General features: G+C 41.4%; 2 protein-coding genes across 4 annotated transcripts; one reads left to right on the forward strand and one right to left on the reverse strand.

Moving 5' to 3' along the window:
* Positions 1-115: 115 nt before the first annotated feature.
* epx (eosinophil peroxidase) lies at positions 116-7,546 on the forward strand. The gene is made up of 17 exons (XM_068602447.1): positions 116-133; positions 216-303; positions 393-483; positions 593-768; positions 1,325-1,457; positions 1,567-1,696; positions 1,782-1,988; positions 2,403-2,769; positions 2,848-3,008; positions 3,086-3,344; positions 3,437-3,607; positions 5,160-5,397; positions 5,481-5,692; positions 5,771-5,935; positions 6,468-6,551; positions 6,726-6,822; positions 7,489-7,546. The coding sequence occupies exons 1-17, from the start codon at positions 116-118 to the stop codon at positions 7,544-7,546; spliced, it is 2,655 nt and encodes an 884-aa protein (XP_068458548.1).
* A 338-nt stretch (positions 7,547-7,884) lies between these two features.
* rab3il1 (RAB3A interacting protein (rabin3)-like 1) lies at positions 7,885-16,908 on the reverse strand. 3 transcript variants are annotated; one of them, XM_068603969.1, is made up of 12 exons: positions 16,688-16,905; positions 13,533-13,716; positions 13,319-13,414; positions 12,792-12,869; positions 12,303-12,539; positions 12,001-12,120; positions 11,253-11,381; positions 10,426-10,538; positions 10,170-10,193; positions 9,713-9,812; positions 9,566-9,632; positions 7,885-9,422 (listed from the first exon to the last, which is right to left on the reverse strand). In XM_068603969.1, exons 1-12 carry the CDS (start codon positions 16,903-16,905, stop codon positions 9,337-9,339), a joined length of 1,452 nt encoding a protein of 483 aa, XP_068460070.1. In that variant the 3' UTR covers positions 7,885-9,336. The 3 variants fall into 3 exon arrangements, with proteins under 3 accessions (XP_068460070.1, XP_068460072.1, XP_068460071.1); XM_068603971.1 differs by lacking the exon at positions 12,001-12,120 and having other exon boundaries at positions 16,688-16,908; XM_068603970.1 differs by lacking the exons at positions 10,170-10,193; positions 12,001-12,120.
* Positions 16,909-17,287: the final 379 nt, after the last annotated feature.

Raw genomic sequence — 17,287 nt, forward strand, 5'->3', positions numbered from 1 at the left:
CGGTCGGTCAAGATAAGTCATAGTTAGTGTAGTGGCAGAAAACTATGAGCGTGATTAGTTTTCTAAACGTGAAGCTAATCCTTTCTGCACGGATTGAACATTTTTAATGTTCTAAATGGATGCAGCACTCATGGTGAGTTAAATTGTTGTCCTTAATTTAACCAAATAAAGTAGCACATGTCTTGAGATATTTAGTTCTGTGTGTTCTGCTTTAGGTGTCGGTCTCCCTGCTTGGACTGGCTCTGGTCCTGCTCTCCCTCCCTGAGCATGCTGCTCTGAACAGAGTATTTGACAGCCCCTCAGGTAGGAGGATTTCTGGTTGATTCATATTGATGAGACCAGATGCTGCGGTTTTCTAACTGCATCTATGTTTTCCTTTGTGGTAATGTCAGGAACTGTGTATCCAGGATCTGTATTTGTAAAGGAGGCACTTCAGAGGGCGACTGAGCTCACTGATGCTGCTTATGCACGCACCAGTGAAAGGTAGACATGACTTGGTCACTATGGAAATATTTCAGACCCACTGCAAAGCTTACATCATAGTTCTACATCTGTACAGCTTTGTTTTATTAAACGCTAATAATGTTTCCAGGGTGAAGAAGTCTCTGTCTGAAGGCGCTCTGAGACCCAGCGACCTGCTGGCTCAGTTCAAACAGACTGAAGCCAGGACCAGGTCTCAGATCATGGCTGCAGAACTGTTGGACAACACAGTGGAGCTAATCAGAGAGATGGTCTACACCCACACAATGGTGCAGCCCAACCATCAGGGTATAGCAGCAGACACACAACAGAGAGATGTTTCAGCACTTTTATGGCTATAAACCTTTTTTTTCCTCCTTTTTAAAAAAAAAATTATCCTCATATAATGCTCCAAGCGTGATCCCAGATCCACTGTCGAAAAACTGTTAACTTATCGGCTGGTTTAAGTTTAACACAAAAAGTATCCTATGGAGCCATGCAGAAATGCCTTTTTTAATTGATGTTTGTCCTTAAAATGAGTTTCATTGTTTAATATTTTTTTTATTTTTGTTTAAACAGTGTCAAAAAATAAAGTTAAATATTAGTAAGTGAGCTAAATATGATAGTCCAATATTCAGGAGCCAGATGGAGGTCACAAAAAAGCCATTGCACATGGTACACGGTACAAATTTACACATTTTTTCTAATAGGTTTGTCTTCTGCCATAAGACAAAAGCAAATGATGATCAGATCAACCACTCCGAACAAGTTAAATCCAGCTGTTTTTTTTTTTTTTTTTTCTAAATTCTAAATATTAAAGTTATTTGTATGACTTACATGTTGCGTTAACTATATGTTCCCACAGAGCTGCTGAGTGAAGGAGACATGGAGAATCTACTGCAGGTGACCGGCTGCTCCGCTGAGCTGCAGAGACCCAGCTGTGACACCGGCTGCCTGTCTCAGCGCTACAGATCCATCACAGGAGAGTGCAACAACAGGTTATTGCTCACACAATAGAAATATGTAGCCCCATAGCAGTGCTGACTTCTAATGTATGTGTTTTTTGTTTCGATAACTGTGTCTGTTGTGTTTTTTTGTCCTGTTAAGACACAATCCCAGGTGGGGGGCTGCGAACATCCCGTATTCCCGCTGGCTGCCGGCAGAGTACGAGGATGCGTGGGGGATGCCCAGAGGCTGGAACCCAGAGCACACCTACCACAACGCCAGTCTGCCTCCAGTAGGAGTCCTGCAGCCGCCCTCAGTCGTCCTCCGGCCCGTCATCTGCCGTAATTCAAACCCTTGTGATTTTGTTTGGTGTCCAGGTGCGGCTGGTGTCCCAGGAAGTGCTGTTCACTCACAATGACAACATCTCTTTGGACTCCACTCTCTCCCACCTGCTGGTGGAATGGGGTCAGTGGATTGACCACGACGTGGTGCTGACGCCTCAGAGCCCCAGCACGTCCGCTTTCAGGTCCGGGGAAGACTGCACACACACCTGCAGCCGGGACACGCCCTGCTTCCCCATACAGGTGCACTTCACTATCAGCTGCTTCTCGCTTGTGCTTTGCCTTGATGATCCTGCATCTATGATTTTCTTTGATAACATAGAACTTGTATTTATCTTCAAAGAAATGTGTGTGCCTAAGACGCTCGATATACATAATAAAATAAGTATTTGAATTGTTTACATTGTCCATATACGCATAGAGTACATAGTGGTGTATAAATGCAATATACATAGTAAAAGAAAATAAATAATCCAAAGTACAAAACAAGGTGCATGACAAAAATGAACCACTTGCCACATTGTAAATCACAAGAAATAAATAAGTTATACAACAAGGTATTTTCTTGTATTATCATGAAAATATTTTTTACTGGTTAGAACAATATTTGTTTTCTTCTCATCATCCATTATAAAACAACATAACTTCCCTCCCCAGATCCCTCTGTCAGATCCTAGAAATGGCGTCCAGAGTTGTATGCCTTTCTTCCGCTCTGCTCCCAGCTGCGTAGCTGGAGTCCCGACTCGTAGCCGCCGAGAGCAGCTCAACGCCATCACCTCCTTTGTCGATGCCAGTATGGTGTACGGCAGCTCCGCTAGTCTGGCTTCGAGTCTGAGAAACCGCTCATCCCCTCTGGGCTTGATGACCCTCAACTCCCAGCACTCAGACCAGGAGTTAGCCTACATGCCGTATTTGCCACGCCGACAGGCTCACCTCGACCCCTGCGGCCCCCGAAACTCCATCACCTCAGGGCCATTGGAAAGATCCAAGCAGCAGGAGAACACCACCTCCTGTTTTCAAGCTGGTGAGCGAGTAAATGTAAGAAGTTGTCTTTTGTCCGCAAGCTTCATTGGAGCTTTTGCTCATGATTTATGATTCACAGGTGATTCAAGAGCTAATGAACATCTGGGCATGATTGCGCTGCACACACTCTTTCTGAGAGAGCACAACCGGCTGGTCAAAGAGCTGCACCTGCTCAACCATCACTGGAGCCCCGATACACTTTATCAGGAGGCCCGCAAGATCATGGGAGCCATTCATCAGGTCTCTCGAGCAGCTTCTGTCGGTTCATTTCTACCTACATGAGCGTTCCCAGCACGCTGACCTTTTTATCTTTCCAGATCCTAACATGGGAGCACTACCTGCCGCGGGTCCTCGGTGAGAGTGCCATGTCTCTTCTGCTGCCTGCCTACAAGGGGTATGATCCCGAGGTGGATCCCAGTATCGCTAACGCCTTTGCAGCTGCTGCATTTCGTTTTGCCCACGTCACCGTGCAGCCAGTGGTGACCAGGCTGGGGCCAGGATACACCAGCAACTCCCAGCATCCCCAGCTGCCTCTGCATCATTCACTCTTTGCCTCATGGAGGGTCGTGCAAGAAGGTAAAACTACGATGACGTCATATTTATCTCAAATTACAAACAATTTACTCATCTTATCTGTTTCTGTTTTTTTTTTTCTCCCGGTGTGTCAGGTGGTATTGACCCTGTACTGCGCGGCCTGTTGCTGTCTCCGGCAAAGCTGCAGACTCCAGGTCAGATGATGGTGGAGGAGCTGACAGAGAGACTGTTTCAGGCACAGGGAGGGATGCCTCTGGACCTCGGGGCCCTTAACCTCCAGAGGGGCCGGGATCACGGCCTGCCTGGTACCAGGTTTTATTTTTCTGGCACAGTACAGTGTTTTACTGTCACGCTAGCTTTTACATTACAGCTTAGTAATAACATGGTTATAGTGTAGTAATAGTTTGAATGTAAAGGGGCAACAATAAGCACCAAAGAAAATCATCAATTGAGTTTCTCCACAAAGAATCACACAAAAGCACCTCTTTAAATATTGTGTTTACCAGAGATGTACGCATTAATTTCTTTGAAATAAGTCATTCAACATGGGGAAAAAAAAGTTTTTTAATGACTAATCAAAGAAATCTTCCTCAACTAAGACCAAAATGACAAGTTGACTAATTAATTAAGAGGAAGCAGCCCAAATGGTAGTTCCACTTTGTGAGTTTGGCTATATTTTCTTTTGTTCTCCAGTCATACAAAATGTCATAAAAAAGTCAGTATAATATGTCCTAACAATTTTCTAAAAATGTAGTCATAAAAGAGTCAATTCCTTGCCAATAAAATCTCATAAAAAGTTATGGCATAGTATGCCATAAAAATGTCACACGGTATAATTTGTCTTTAAAATTTCATACAAAGTAATAGTAGAGCTTGTCATGAAAATGTCATAAAAGAATTATAGTATGCTATGAAATTATTATAATAAATGTATAGGGGGGCATGCCATAAAACTCTTGCGTCTATTGTGAATGATAACACGTCAAAGTATAATGGCATAACAATTGCATTAAAACGTAATAATAAGTATATCATAGAGTCTTATTACAAATGGTATAGAATTTCAAAAGTATCAGAAATGGCTTTAAAAAGTCACATTACAGTATGCCAAAAGAATTTATAGTATGTGTAAAAACAATTTTATATGTCAATTAAATATGAGTCTGCCGATGTGTCATCACACAGACAGACTCACAAGGTTAGAACAGCACCAACAGCACTGCTGGTCATTAGTATGGAATGGGACACGGTTAGTAAGTCAACATGTCAACACCACCGTGGACATTAAATACCAAACAATTGAAAACTGCTATTCACGGGGTCTAAATGTCTGCCCTGAAAAGTCTGGTTGATTCACAAACCAGTTCCAGATGTAGGGAAGTGTTTTAATTTGCACTCCAGATGCTCACTAATCCAGTCGTAGATGTTTGAATAAACATTGCTAGTTAATTCGGAAACAAAGTTGTTGTAAAGAGTTCATAGTCAGCCTTTAAATACAGGATATTGTATTTGCTCAAGTAGAAAGTTTCACAGGTGATCAGTGAACCGTGTTCATTTATTCGGTCGTTTAGTATGTGTGTTTTTCATACTACATATTTAAATACACTTGTCACTTTCACATTACACTTACGTTTCAATTGTTTAAAGTACTGTTATGTGTTTAGCTGTGCACTTTATTTTATTATGTAATATTCTATTGTTAATTGAACATGCTCCCATTTCTTGCACTATTTATTATTTAATGTTATGCACCACGAATACAATAAATGCAATAAATGATTCTGATTTTTGTCTCAGGTAATTGAACCCCGGCATTTAACGCTGCCCCTCACCTCCTGTCCCATCTCACCCCATTAGGATACGGCTCATGGAGAAAGTCCTGCAACCTCTCCGTTCCCAATACTACATCAGAACTGGCCGAAATTCTGACTAACTCCACTTTGGCTCACAAACTCCAGCTCCTGTACGGGACGCCACACAACATCGATGTGTGGGTCGGGGCCATCTCTGAGCCCGCTCTGGCAGGAGGCCGAGTCGGCCCACTGCTGGCCTGCCTGCTGGCGAGACAGTTCAAATCGCTGAGAGATGGGGACAGGTGATGTGAAATCCTCTAATTATGACCATTATGACCATTAAAATGCAAGAAGAGACATCTGAAACTGTCTGTTGTCTCCCCAGCTTTTGGTGGGAGAGGGACGGAGTGTTCACCAGCACCCAGAGGAGACACCTTCACGGTGTCTCTTTGTCCCGTATCATTTGTGACAACAGCCACATCTCTCATGTCCCCACTGACCCGTTCTCACGTACCGAGAGGCCGGAGGACATGCTGGCGTGCTCGCATCCCCTGATCCCCCACCTCAACCTCAGCCCCTGGAAAGAGCCAGACACAGGTGAGGACATTGAAAAGAAAACAGTGATGTCAGGTTTGTCTTGTGTTTTCACAAGGACACGTCTGCCCTCTCTTCCAGATCCCACTTGTGGTCCGATACCCAGGATTCATGCTGGCTACTCTTTGTTCTGCGGCTCTGTGATTCTGTATCAGTGTCACGCTGGCTTCAAGCTGCTGGGATCATCGTCCGTCAGCTGCGATCCAAACAGCCAGCAGTGGAGCCCCACGCCCCCAACGTGTCAAGGTACGAAGCCTAAACTAAGTCCCGGTGACACGGCAGGGATAAAGCATGAGTTTACAAAGTTACAAAATCATTCTTAAGACCAGTGCAGCAAAATATGCCTAATGTGTTTTCAATCACATTTAACAAAATCTTATGTGATCTTCAGATTCAGATGTGAAGCGAAACTCATGTAGATCTTGGAGAACATAATCAGCAAAACAACAAAGTCCATTCATAAGGTGTTCCAGAGCTTTTGATCTTATATCATAGTCTTCCTTAGCAGACGGGAGTTTTCAAGAAATGTATTCCTATTTTACTGAGCAAATAAATGGCTTTCTATTAACACTGGCCTGAAATTTGACGTGTCTACATAGTTAGTTCTATCCTTACAGTAGTCGACAAAATAATCTCAACACAAGGTTCAGTCTCACTTCATGTCGGAGGACATTGCTTTGCCAACTATTACCAAACTGTCAGTTTGATTTTGTGAGAAAAACCTGCCATTAGATCGAAAATGCATGCGTCATTGACAGCGTTTGCCTGATTGTTGCAGATATTAATGAATGTACGGAACAAACGTCTGTCTGCCCTCAACATTTGGAGTGTCTCAACATACCGGGTTCCTTTATTTGTTCAGGTTGGTTCAGATTATTTGTAGACGCCTCCTTCTTTTGGTACATTTACTGCCTGTTTGATATTTGGTGACGAATGATTTTGTTGTTAAAAGTAGATAAATCCTTCTTGACATAAATTGCTGAGTCACAACATCAAACCATCTCTTTCTTCTGGTCCTGTTTGGGCATTGATCCAGAACCCTCCTCGCTGTCCGTCGTCTCAGTCGTCACTGCAGTGGTAGTCGTGATCGTGGGCGTGGCGGCTCTGCTGATGATCCTGTTCTGTTGTCGAAGGTAAGACACTGAAGGCACAAATCAACTTGATGGGTCCAGATGTTTTTGTTTTTGTATACAAATGATATACAAATTATGTGAATAACAAATTGTTCTGGTCCGTTTGTTATTCACATAAAAGTCATCTATATATTCAGTCATGGCATTTAAAATCTTTAAGATAACACTAAGCAACACTTTTTGTACTTCAACACAACAAACTGCCTGGCCAGCAGCACTCGCATTTCCACCATAGAGGCAAAGTCAGAAGTAAAGGTTCTCATTGCTCACCAGTGTTTTACTAGTATGAATTGGGTTATAATATTACTGATGCACTAATGTGCATTTCATAAATAAAGAGGTTTCAGGTTGTCCTAATTTTAATATAAAGAAAGAAAAAGGAACCCATAAAGAAAAACTTGGATACATTGTAATATAAAAAGTAACCAATAACTGGAACTGAGACAAATTCTCTGGAGGATATAGAAGAAGTGTAAAGTAAAGTAACCACACCATGGATTTGTACTGTACTTGAATGTAATTGTACTTAGTCACATTACACCCCTACTAAAGTCATACATATTTTGTAAATTGACATGTTCTATGAATTGTTCTTTTTCCTTTGTAACATAAAACATAACAGTAGTTTTTAGATGAAATATGAATAACTAAAAATCTCTTTTGCAGATATCTTCCCAAGAAAGAAGAGTTGGTCAATGCTGGATGTTGCCAGGAGAAACATTAAAGAGTTTGTTCTAATGTTCTTTTAAAGCATGTTATTTGATTATCTTATACTGTCTTCATTATTTTAACTTGCAAATGTATTGATCTTTGCATTTTCTGTCAATAGTAGTAGAATATTTGTCTTGTTCATTTTCAACACAAAGGCTAGCGTTTTACATTAATATCTCTGTTGTTGATCTTTGTACAGTTTGTACCTATAAAACATGACGGGATCTGCTCATGTGATCACATGTTTGGTCCTCTGACTACACATTGTGTCACGGACCAATCCAAGTCAAACTATTTAGTATGGTTGTAATCTGTACGATGAGGCAGTGAAAACACAATAACAAGCTTACGAAAGTTTATTTCAATCCGGAAACGGAAATCTTACTGGAATGTCAGCTCTAAAAACAGATTTTCAAAGCATAAAGCCTCTCTGAGCGGGATATCGTCTCTGCATCCCTGGGCCTGATTCCTGCTTACAGACCCGTTAGGTAACTGTGTGTTTCAGAGCGTTTGGTATCGGGGGAACCGGGTTCCTGATGACGACCTTAATCTAAAGCCAAGTCTGCGTCGTGACCTGAGCGAAAAAGGTCTGCATCATCATCTTCTGCCAAACGTTAGTCCAATTCACAAAGAGCAGACATCGAAACCAGCTGATTCATTTATCTTCTGTCAGATTTTGACCAAACAAGACCTATAAATCTCACACACACTTCAAAAAGTGATGTAGTGAGGCTACAATGCCTCGTCTTTAATGGAGTGTTTTAATTACCAGTACACTGAGGGTGGAACCTCAAAGCCCTAAAGAAGGCTAAAAAAGCAGTTATTGCACTTTCTGACACAATATTCTTCATTTTTACCTTCAACGGAGCAATTTATGCAAAAATTGGACAACAATAATAATAATAATAAAGCTATACTAAGAAGTACGACCAATATACACTGTATAATATGGCTATGTACTACATTCATGCAAAGTAATTTATGGCTTTTTACATACATACTTAATTGCAAACATGCAAAACTACAGTTGTACATCATTGCAATCACTTCTAGTGAAGCTTGTTCATTTTCTGACTATGTTGAGTGTGGAGGTGTCATTAACATCATTTTTGATCATGAACTTCTGGTGAAGCTTACACAAAGCCGTTTCATTTGCGTGTTCATATAAGGCATCTAGAACAAGTAGTGCAAGAAGGCATCCACAAAATGAAGGCCATGCTGAGACAGGCCTGTGGTGTTTGAGCTGAAAGTAACTTAAGAGATGTGCTAGTGAGCATGATATTTATGTAAGAATAAAGAAAACAACCCAAATCATTGTTTGGTGGAATCCACATGGACATGGTCAATCTCACAGGAGAATGATTACATTACATGGTTATATAAACGTATGTAATACTTGAGGTAAGAGACTAACTCAACTCTCTACACTGCTTTCATTTCATTTGTGCTCATCAGACTCACATGAAACATAAGAGTCCATTTGTATTAACATGAGAAGCTGTGTATACTCCGCCGGGGAGGTTCAGAAAAAGTAACAATTCTCTTCACCGATGGAGAGAATTACTGGAGGCCTGCAGGATAACAGAACATATGTTTTACATATCTGAGAATACCGCCATCTTTAAATGCATGTTCTGTTACTTCTTTCTAGCTGTGCTGTTTTAACTCATAAAAGTGGCACAGGAACATTTTCTACTTCCCTTGTTGCTCAACCTCTGCTGCAGCACTAATGCTGGACCTTGAATAATTAAGGTCCTGGGATTATGCCGTCCTTTCGGGTGTTTCGGTGGACTGTCGGGTCCTCTAGTCCTGGTCAGTGAGGTAGAAACCTAACTTGGCCACAGTCATCTCTCTGCGGAGACGCATCACCTCCCAGAACATCTGCTCCGCTGGACGAAGACAAACAGACAACAACAACAACAACAACAAAAGATACAACACGTCAGCTGCCTGAATAAAACTCTCGTTGGCAAAGCAAAATATTCATACGAAGGAAATAACAGATTTCAAATGCAGGTTAGTGTTAATTTACCATCGTGTCTCACCAGGCCCTGCTGGATGTAGCGGATATAAGTAAAGAAATTGCAAACAGCTGTGATCTAGAAAAGGTGAGATAAAGACAATGTCACACGTAGCAACACTTAGCGGCACGCTAATGAAGAGATGAAGTGATAGTTACCCGTGATCGGCTGGACGGAGAGATGTAATAGTAGCTCCCCTTGTCCCCAAGTTTAATGCGATGTCGGCAAAGGCGCGACATGCCGCTTAATGAACATTTTCTACAAACAGAAAGATCAGTTGTCCAACAATTACTGCTATAACCAGGAGATAGACACTGTCCCTATTTCATCATAGTAAACATGAGGAAAATCCCTTGTGGTATTATTAACAATGAAACTTAAGTCTTAATTCAAAGTTGCCTAAGTAAAAAACACATTACAGACAAAAAATAGTGCACAATCGGAGAAAGTTAGTCACTGGAAGAGGAAAAAGATCATTCATATATATTCAGACGCATGCAGAACTCATTAATTCACAGATTTGTTGAAGAACTTTCAGCCGCCTGGATAGGCAGACTTCATGCAACAGTAATGTGTGTTAGTGAAAAGCAAAGGATTGTTCCTGAGAGGACTTACGTCTCTATTCCTGCTCTAAAGCCACTGGAAAGAAAAGATTATCTTAAATCAGACAGTGATTAGAATTGTGCGAGTTAATTAAATCCCTCTCCGATACGTGTGAAGACTCTGAAAACCCTTCAGCTATGACCTGTAATTATCAGGGGGAAGTACAAAACCAGAGAGTGTGTTTTCACTGTTGAGTTGACCATTGTTTAGCAGTGACTGGTGAAAGAGAGGACACATTGATAGATGATACGTCGTCGGGATAACTCACTTTGGGCCGCCACACTCGATCGCGGAGGCTTTGACCATCGGCAGCGCCGACATGGCCACCGGCTCGATAGTCAAAGAGTTGTTTTCCACTGCACTCTGCACCAGCTGCGACAGCTGTGGAGAACAGTAATCAATCATGTTAACATGACTTTAAACGAGGAGAGGTGCAATGTACCGGTACTTTGAGTATAACTGATATATATATTTTTCATTTGAATATAGATATATATATATTTTTCATTTGAATATATATATATATACATATATATATATATTTTTCATTTGAATATATATATATATACACACACACACACATATATATATATATATATATATATATATATATATATATATATATATATATATATATATATATATATATATATGTATATATATATATATATATATATATATATATATATATATATATATATATGTATATATATATATATATATATATATATATATATATATATATATATATATATATATATATATATATATATATATATATATCAATGGTCTGCTTTCAAAGCAGCTCTAAAGAAGGAAATAGAAGTGCAATATTGTGCAAGTAATCCAGTGACTCTCTCCCCACCTCCTGACACAAAGATATTGCCAGAAAACACACTAAACAAACAAAGAAAGTTACCGATGAATTTGACTGATAACATTACTTTTTATGTATTTTTGAAAAACACATTTTCTGTGGCAATAATACTGTTATCATAAATTCTTTTGACCAGGATAATAGTGTAGTGAAAAGAGATAGTGTTACAGTCCTACTTCAAACAATGAAATATAACAAACACAGTGGTAGATTCTGACCTCGGATCTCGTGAAGGAGAGGCAGGGTCCGATGTCTTCTCTGTAGATGCGACTCAAGAAGGCAGAGGAGCGCTCTACACTTGGATTCTCCTTCCACAGTAAAAACTCTGCATACAGAACAGAGTCGATCTGAAAAAAGAAAATCATTTAAACTCACTTATTAGACCGCTGGTCTTATGCGTCACCTCAAGCCCTTGAGAGCTATGGATTTAAACTACAGACAAAATGTTATTTTTAAATAATGCACCAGGGACAGGAGCTTCATTTCAGCTGCTTAACTAATGTGCAATTGGTGTGACACAATCTGCTACATGGGAGTATCTCTTAGTTGGAGTTTTTGAAATTAAAAAAACACTCGCTCTTGTACAGTGGTTACAGAGTGAAGCTCCTGTACCTCATAAACAATCTTTGGCTGAGAACAGACACTGTGCTGCAGAAAGCCAACAAACTGCCATCAAGTTACAAACAAAATGGAAGTTGTGCAGCTGATTCGTATTATTATTAATTAATAGTGTATTTTGTGAATTGTCCACTGTGGAAAAAGTGTTAGCATTTCATTCCTTCTAGTTCTCTCCAAACAGGTACTGCTGCTGCCGAAATGAAATAGCTTTGGTCGATGGATCATCTTTTGAACTTTCAAAATCTAAACAAAGTAGTTTGAAATCTTTAAGGTGGAGCTCAAAATAAGCACGTCAGGCGTTTAAGGCGTTTGGGCTCTTATGAGGCTCCGTCGAAGAGATGCCGTTACCTGTCTGTCGTCAGTGCTCAGCCCCTCCCCCCGCTCCTGCCAGTGAGGGTCAAAGCTCACACTGACAGATTGGCCAGGAAGAAGGCAGAGTATCAGAGAGAGGAGAGCAGGAACAGCAGGCTGAAAGAGGAAGAGAAACCAGAGACGGAGAGGAAGAACGAGTCAGGAGAGGTTAGTACTTGGAGAGAAGAAAAAAGCAGAGAGAACTTGAGATACAAGTAACTGGAAACAGGGATGAGGGGTAGAAACAGAAACACACAAAAGGAGAAGAGAGGCAAATGTATAAACTTCATGAAGGTTACCTCCCGCTCCTCTTTGGCCGCAGGCTGAATGGAAACTGAGGACGGTTCTGGTTTTCCAGGTGAAGATGGGAAGGCACCGCTCGCGCTCTTATTGCGGACGTGGCCCCCGACATGCTTGTACGCGCCTCTGGCTCCCGACTGCTGCAGCTGTGGATGCAGCTGCCGGTTTGGTGAAGATGGCGTCGATGTCAGCACCAGAGTCTTGAGCGCCGTCACTTCTGCTTGCAGAACATCAATCTGGGAGCCAGACGCAGAAAAAGTACAGAAGAAATAAAGAAAGAGACAAAAGTCTGATGTTGGAAGAAAAATCAATAACGGTGACTTTATTTTCTGAGATGAAATGTATAGATGTAATGAACAGAAGATTGCAGCTGCCAGTTTGTAAGACATCAGTTCAATTCAAAAAACAGTTGGGCTGCAATGAATGGATTTAAATGAGGCAAAAAGGTCATTTAACCGCAGAACAGAAACAGAAACGTCCCCACACACCTTCCCCTGAGCCTCTCTCAGTTGTTTCTCTGCTGCCGCTTGTTTGACGTTAGCTTCATGCACCATCTTGTGAGCTTCCTGTTGTGATAAAGATTGACACAGTCAGACAACTAGACATCTGGAAAATCCTGATTTTACAATTTTCTGATGCGTCATAGATTAATTGATAATATAAATAATGATTGCACTTCTGAGGCAAGAAAATTATTACAATTAATCACAAGAGGCTCAAATGTTCTGTCGCGCTGAAGGGAGATAAAGAGTTGATTTTTGATACGATGATCATTCTCTGTGGGTTCATAACTAGATGCCATCCCTTTCACATTACACATGTGATAAACGTTAATATGAACAGATTTCATCTATTCCAGTTCATTGGTTTTCCTTGTCTAGTTCCCGACAGAGAAGCTGAAATATCAGCGTTACACTCGCAGTAACTGTTTTTACTGCGAGACCTGTTTTCTTATATTCATCAGCGTCTAAGTGTCCAGATTACAGTCAGCCGGAGAGCTTTGATCATCGCTTACTTCAAACAGACTGGCCGTCAGCTCCTCCAGCTCCTGCTCCAGCTGATTCCTGACCTGCGACAGACGCTCACACTCCTTGTCCTTTAGTTTCAGTTCCTGAATTGTGTGGGAGTAAAGTTCACAAACACATTTACCAAGGAAGGACATTTGCATAGTCAGCTTTTTTTCAGGTCACACATTGCCGTGTGTGTTAGCGTGAAGTAGGTTACGACACCTTCTTTGCAGCGTCCAGCTGATCCCGGAGGATCTCCGAGCCCTTTTCTCGAATTTCTTTTTCTTTGATCTCCAGCGAGGAGCTACGAAGCCGGGAGAGGTTGCCATGATCCCGGCCCGAGGGGGGGCCAGCCTGGCCTCCTCCCTCCACTCTGGACTTTGGCTCTGGATCCAGATCTACCAACCTAACATCAGAGAACATAAACATGTCATGTCCACTCCTAAAAAAGAGTGACTCTAAAGACAGCCTAATATGATATGAGGTTGATGTAATGGCAATGACCGATTGCCCCACAACTCATCTTCCCTGAGGGCTTCGTGCTGCAGGTCATTGTGTGCATGTTTTAATTGTGGAGGCCCAAGCACTGCAGATGTAAATCAGCTTTAAGATTTGATTTTTAACTTTAAGATAACTTGTGTACACAACATGTTTCATACTGTACATAGTGCCTTTCCTGGGGGTTTTCCATTCACAAAGGGATAAACAGAAAAGTGACCCTACTGACGAACATGAAATTACAAAATATTAATTTTCATGTTGGACTGGGTGATCACAGTAATAATAAAAAATAACAAATACTAAATTGTGGTATTAAATACACCTGGCTAAAATAAATGTAATCCATAAACCTACATTAAGGATATATATATATATATATATATATATATATATATATATATATATATATATATATATATATATATATATATATATATATATAGAGAGAGAGAGAGAGAGAGAGAGAGAGAGAGAGAGAGAGAGAGAGAGAGAGAGAGAGAGAGAGAGAGTTCAGTTTTTGAAAAGTTGTATTTTTGTGTTAGTGTATCTAATATAGTGTAGTCTTGTGTAGCCAAAGTTTAAAATAGAGATATCTGCAATATCTGCAAATATTGGACAATTAATTGGCACAGATAATTCATTGTTCATAGGATTAATTGCAAGGCTGTTGAACCTACATTGGTTTTGAGCTAGTTATACCTAATACACTGTTAAATCTGCTAAACATACAATTGGAATATTTAAAACAATAGTCTGAAATGAACAACTTTACGTTCCAATATAAACTTCATTAAAATGATTTCCCGCTTCAGTTTCCAAACACTTTGCTAATCCTCCGTTTAAAGTAGACGCAGCATTGTGTCTGACAACATGTACACATGTTCCTTCACAGATCTGATGATCAATCACTTTCCCTCCGAGTTACTGGAAGTGAAATCCTCGAGCAGACCTCTCATGGACCCCGGACCACAGCTTGAGACCCTCTGCTACTGAATTAGCAACATGCAAACGTCTTAAATCTTAAATTGCAACAACAAAAAAAACACAAAAAAACGATCGTTAGCCATGGCTTAGTAGCCAACGAGTCTTAGCTCGATAACTTTCCCGTCCGGTGTCCCCTCAGTGTCCGCCCTTACCCGCTCAGTGTCCGCAGATACCTCCCAGCCTGATGTGTGTCCGTCGGCGTCTCCCTCCACTGTCCTTCAGTTATAGTTATAGTTGTTGTTGTTATTGTTGTTGTTGTTGTTGTTGTTAAATTAACACATGCCGAAATAACCGAGCTAATGTTAGCTGGTTTCAGTTACAATCTCAGCTGTTTTAAATCAGGGGAGGAATGCGGACGCTGACGTAGTCAACCTACACACACACGCACACACACACACACACACACACACACACACACACAGCGATCTGCTGACAACAAAACAAACGATTTAAAAGCGCAACGCAGAAACTTGCATGACACTTTTCCAGCCGGTTTCTCTTCTCATCCCCGTGTCCTCATTTCCAGGCAGAAAGAAACGCACATACGCAACAACAGAAAAGAAGAGTGTCTCTCCTGCGTCTCGTCCCCTTTACGCGCCGGTCACATGACAGCGCATCCACTCCCAACGCCCAGCCCGAGCGACGAGCCCGGGCCGGTCCCGCGTGGAGCCGGCAGGGAGCACCGCCTCCAAGCTAACCTGCACAGTGCAGTAACGCCTCGTGTGGAGATGTTTGTCTGGAAGGGGACGCACATGAGGCTCGAGCTGGTAACCCCCGGAGGGGAAACGCGGGGTCTCAACCGTTGGTCTGATTGTGCTGCGAGGAAACATGTGGAGATGTAACCCGCTGTCTGTGCAACATGTCCCGTGTGGCCTCTGCTGTCTATACTAGAATGTCGTGGCCCTAAAGGTTCGGTCTGGTCATGTGATGAATCCAGAGGCACAATACCAAATATAAAATAGTCATAACTGAGGGACAATCTTCAAGAGTAACAGAGCAGGAGCAACTTTCAGGTCCTATGATTAAGTTTCAATTAAAGAACCAGCCAAATAACACAAAGTCAAGCCTGTTTAGTTAGCTTTGCACAATTAGAGGTCCATCTTATTTGAGTAAAAAAAAAAGGTTTCTATCGTTTCCATTTGTTTTACTTTTGCAAACTAAGTCCTTGATAATACACATCAAAATTAGAAATTGCAGTACAATCATGCAAAATAATCAAAACTTATTAAAACACACTACAAACCACCCTCCTGCGGGGTTTAAGACTTTATTTTGACTGTAGACTATAACATCTCTGGTTTGAGTTATTTGCTTACAGCCAGAGACTTTCGTTCCTTCATCTCTGTCTCTGCCCTCATTTCCTGTCAGCTCTCCACTGTATCCTCTAATAAAAGGCAACACAAAGTCCTGATCTGACCCCCAGACTGAAAGCATGATGACTAAATGTGTGCCCTGTCTATGAATATGCTGCATAGAGTCTAATGGTTGCAATGGAGAACAAGACGTCACATGCAAAACATGCAAAACAAGCCTGAGATAACATCAGGATATAGTAAAAACCAAATCCACATCTGTTTGTTTACACACAGTGCATAGTCATTTGACTTGACCAGCTGGCTTCTACCTGAATGTAATGGTTGCCATTCTAAATAAATCAATGGTTATAAGTAGAGTTCCACTTAACATGTCTAATCGAACCTCATGTGGGACATTCGTTGTTGTCGAATACTTGTGTATTGTGCAATATCGCCTCTTCTGAGACTGAAGGTGTTAACAACATTGTCGAGAGTGAAACATTTGAATCCTTAATACAGCTCCATTGTGTCCACCTGTGAAATGATCTAAACTTACACGCTTCAAAATGACAGCTCAAACCCATCTTACACACTCACCGTCCAACAATGCAGCCCTCCTCCTCGGTGTCCCTGCTGTACCTGTGTCTGGCGGCTGGCTGTCCCAGGGCATTAGGTGTGCCGAAGAACACTGCAGAGGAATAAACTGCTACTCCAGATCTCCCTGCTCTGAGGATTTCATATCCTGGACTGGCTGTTGTTGAAGATGGTGGAGATGAGGAAATCTGGACGCTGTGAATTCCCTCAAAAGCATCCATGTCTCTCTCTCTCTCTCTCTCTCTCTCTCTCTCTCTCTCTCTCTCTCTCTCTCTCTCTCTCTTTCCTTCTTTCTCTCTGGCAGTGCAGAGACTCATCAGAAACATGAAGATGTCTCCACTCAGGTTACCATCGGTTTGCCCAATGCTTTTAGTGGTATTTGGTGATCCTGATACCTGGGTGGGTGCCAAACACATTCAATTAAAAAATGAAAAAAGTGTCATACTGCAATTTAAAATCACGTGAAGACTAAACAAGTCTCACTCTACAAACGTCACAGTCACAGTCTTGCAGTAGTCAGTGGACGAGTCATGACCTCTACAGTGTTTGAATAACTTACACACGTGCCAGAGGAGCTCAGGCTCTTTTATTTGCAGGTTCTCA

Source organism: Clinocottus analis, unplaced genomic scaffold (genome assembly GCF_023055335.1).
Source record: "Clinocottus analis isolate CAN_PGR_092001 unplaced genomic scaffold, fCliAna1.0.p SCAF_6, whole genome shotgun sequence".
Lineage (NCBI taxonomy): Eukaryota > Metazoa > Chordata > Actinopteri > Perciformes > Cottidae > Clinocottus > Clinocottus analis.

Coding starts and splice junctions, on each gene's coding strand:
- epx (XM_068602447.1), top strand. Junction 484..592: donor TATGCACGCACCAGTGAAAG/GTAGACATGACT, acceptor TAATGTTTCCAG/GGTGAAGAAGTCTCTGTCTG. Junction 6,823..7,488: donor ATCCTGTTCTGTTGTCGAAG/GTAAGACACTGA, acceptor TCTCTTTTGCAG/ATATCTTCCCAAGAAAGAAG.
- rab3il1 (XM_068603969.1), bottom strand. CDS start 16,905: ATGGATGCTTTTGAGGGAATTCACAGCGTCCAGATTTCCTCATCTCCA. Junction 12,540..12,791: donor TGAGAGAGGCTCAGGGGAAG/GTGTGTGGGGAC, acceptor TCTGGCTCCCAG/ATTGATGTTCTGCAAGCAGA. Junction 10,194..10,425: donor ATCGAGTGTGGCGGCCCAAA/GTGAGTTATCCC, acceptor TTTTCTTTCCAG/TGGCTTTAGAGCAGGAATAG.